Genomic DNA, 3,297 nt, shown 5'->3' with positions numbered 1-3,297 from the left:
CGTTTTAAGGGTGCAATAGGCCAGGGGCGCCGGGAGGTGGCGCACACTGTGGCGCAAGATGCACCCGTGCGGGTGAAATGCTGAGAGCGGCGGATGCACGCTAGCGCCAGGGAAACTCACGCACCGAGGCTCCCGATAGCGAAGGACACGACCAGCACCGGCTCCTGAGCCCAGGCTTTCTTGAGGAAGGCGGCGACTCCTGGAGTGGAAGGATGAGGGTCACCCTTGCGGGAACTGTCCAGGTGACCTCCAGCCCTCTCGTGCCACCCCGCCCTGCAGGAGCCCCGGTGACTGCCGCGTGCTAGGCGGACCCTAGGGCCCTTAGTGTTGCGCCGTGTCTCCGCCCCAGACCTTTGCGGTTTCCACAACTCCCCGGGTCCCGCAGCTCCCGCAGCGTCCCAACTTACGAGCGGCCATGTTGCTTGACAGCGGCGAGAGCGCGGAGCACTCTGGGAGTCGTGGTCCCTGCGCGAGGCTCTGCGACGCAAACTGCGCGCGCACCTTGGAGAGAGCTCGCCGAAGCTGAAGCGAGGGCGCGGCGCCCTCTGGGAGTTGTGGTTTCTGCGGCGGCTGAGTCGGCGCGTGCGCACTAGCTCAGAACCGAGATCTGAAAGAGAGGTGGGAAAGTGTAAGTGTACACTTGGAAAGGATCTTCTTTCTGCCTGGCGATTTCTGGGCCTCGCCTTTTTGCCTCAGCCTACAAGTCGCTACCGAGGAGAAATTGATAGTCCTCCTAGAAATTATCTTCGGTGCAGAATTTACGAAAGCCCATTTTACAGACGGAAGAGCTGAGGCCTGAGAAGACAGCTGGAGGTGGGCTCGTGCCGGAAGCACTTTGATCTCTACGGGCTCTCCCGGTGCATTTTGTTGTGCTGCATAACCCAGACCACTTGGAAAAAAAAGACTTGGCCCGCGTCTTTCAGTGAGACGAGGAGTTACTCCCGCAGTCTTCTGTGCTCCCAGCAGCACATACTAGGTGCTTTGTGCACACGTGTGTGTGCGTGTGGTGGTACTGGGGATCGAACCCAATTTTGGCACTGAGCTGCAAGCCCTGCACCCCTTTTTGAGTCAGGGGCTCAATAAGTAGCAAGCTTGCCCAGGCTGGGATCCACCGTGATTCTCCTGCCTCAGCCTCCCTGAGTGTTAGGATTACAGGCCTGCACCACCATGCCCAAGCTATTTTTTCTTTCCAGTTGAATAAATGAATGTAACAGGTTAAAACGATTCCCTCTTCTCACTTTTTTCCATGACATAGTTACCCACGGGCTTCCACTGGGCCCTTCCCTTCCCTGAATGGGGTTTGAGCTGGTTTTGTGACACCTCAGTTCCTGGGATGGGAGACGGCTCCCTGCTTCAGGAAATGCTGTATATTTTTTACAGCCATACAGGAGAAAAGTGGGGGGAGACAGAGGCGGAGAGGGAGAGACAGAGAGAGAGGAAGAAAGAGAGAAAGGAGGCCAAGGAGAAAGACATATTATTCCATGCCACAAAACTAATTCAGAGGGCCGGGGATGTAGCTCAGCAGTTCGCTGGCCTGCCTCGCAAGCGCAAGGACCCGAGTTCAATCCCCGGTACCAAAAACCAAAACTAATTCAGGAGCCTGGCCCGATAAGGTGATAACCTGAGAATCCTGAAGAGGGTGTAAATGTGTTTTGCAGACTTGCGCAGTGTGGAGATCGACAGGTACTGCGGTGGCCAATGTGTTCTACTTTCCGACCCGATAAATCCGTCTCTTCAAATATGTTTGCACACAATAACCTTCCGGAGTGGGAAGACATTAGAAATTGCTGCTGGTGTCACAGCAGTAACGTTCCTGGAGAAACCGCTGCTCTGGTTGGTGGCCTTCAGTGACACTGTTGCCTGGTAACCATGTTGTAACTGACAGCTCTGAGCTCCAGAATCCCAGGGAAAACGCCTCGCAAACAGGTGCTCATTAGAATGAGATGGCGTTTCCCCCCCACATTTATTACAAAGAAGAAAGTGAAAGCCCAAGACAGTGCTAGATTTCCTAGTTTGTGTGTGTGTGTGTGTGTGTGTGTGCGTGTGTGTGTGTGTGTGTGTGTGTGTTTTGAGGCAGGGTCTCTCTCTCTATGTAGTTAAGTCTGGCCTTGAACTGCAATCTTCTTTTTAGTGGTCTTAACTAGAGTAATTATTGCTATATAATTTGCAATGAAAAATATATAAAAACCAAACCAGAAAACTTTATTATTTTCTTATAATCACTTACGTTCTTCTTGGCCTTAATCTCTGATCACTATATGGAATCAATGCCACCAGTTGGTTTTCTTGTCCTAAAAGTAAAAGCAGGAGGTTTAAGTACTTATTAACATGATTAAATAAAAATACAACTGTACTCTACCCTATCATAATATAATTTAGAAACCTCAGAAATCCAAAGTCTCCTACGAGTCCAGGCTGGCCTGAAACTTGCTCTGTACCTCAGGCTGGCCTCAAACTCCCGGCAATCCTCCTGCCTCAGCCTCCAGAATAGGTCACAGAGAGGATAAATGGGTGCAGGACAGATAACACACAATGAGGTGCGCAACGAGGTCAGCACCAGAGTTTCGGAAGCAGAGAGCAGAGCGAGATTGGGCTGCGACGCAGAGACAATGGCCGGGGATTTTACAGCGATGAGGACGGAACCCCAAGGGAAGCTTCCCCGGTGCGCATCTGGGGCGGGAAAGACCCTCACAGCCCCGAGCTGAAGGCTTGGTCCCGCCCCGTGTGGGCTCAGGTCCCGGGTCGTCCCGAGGGAGCGCTGTGGCCCCGGCCCAGGCTTTCTCCCTCTGCCTCCCAGCTCTGTGCGGTGAGCAGCTTCAATGCCCTGCGCTCCCCACCAGTTCCGCTCCTGCAGAGCAGCGGGAGTGGGCCAGTGGGCCACGAACTGAGACCTCCGAAACCCTGGGCCCCAGCAGAGTCTTCAGCCTCACGCTGGCTTCTTCCTTGGTGCCTGTTCACAGCAGGGAAGCCAATTCCACCTTGGCTGTGGCTTTGATCGGGTCCCTTTCCATCGGGTTGTTGTTACTCACTGTTTCCAGGGAAGAGAAGAGCTTCCGGATTGAACGAGCTGGTGATGGTAACATGCACCTCGCCCAGAGGGATCTGCAGGTTCAAGGCACCTTGCTCGAGTCGGAGACAAGTTTTCAGGCAGGTGGAGAGAGCAAGCTGCCATTTCCTGGGCCTGTCTGACCCCTCCGTCCGAGACCCGCGTTCCTGTCTCTCCTGTGCCCTGTGGACACCGTTTAGTGACAGCCGGCCCACTGCCAATCTCAGCTCTACAATGATACGTGCACTTTT

At 53.9% G+C, this 3,297-nt stretch overlaps 1 protein-coding gene across 1 annotated transcript in view; it reads right to left on the bottom strand.

The window, feature by feature from the left end:
- Positions 1 to 505, bottom strand: part of Ndufa3 (NADH:ubiquinone oxidoreductase subunit A3) — a 1,804-nt gene extending 1,299 nt beyond the window's left edge. The window contains exons 1-2 of the mRNA XM_010616965.2: positions 408 to 505; positions 125 to 199 (exon numbers count right to left, since the gene is read on the bottom strand). Of these exons, the coding sequence (XP_010615267.1) occupies positions 125 to 199; positions 408 to 417 (85 nt within the window). The 5' untranslated portion in view covers positions 418 to 505. The remainder of the gene's footprint in view (positions 1 to 124; positions 200 to 407) is intronic.
- Between the last annotated feature and the right edge of the window lie 2,792 nt (positions 506 to 3,297).

This window comes from Fukomys damarensis, unplaced genomic scaffold, assembly GCF_012274545.1.
Source record: "Fukomys damarensis isolate Sample0158 unplaced genomic scaffold, DMR_v1.0_HiC HiC_scaffold_19, whole genome shotgun sequence".
Classification (NCBI taxonomy): domain Eukaryota; kingdom Metazoa; phylum Chordata; class Mammalia; order Rodentia; family Bathyergidae; genus Fukomys; species Fukomys damarensis.
Note: the sequence above shows the minus strand (reverse complement) of the source record. Positions and strands in the feature narration are given on the sequence as shown.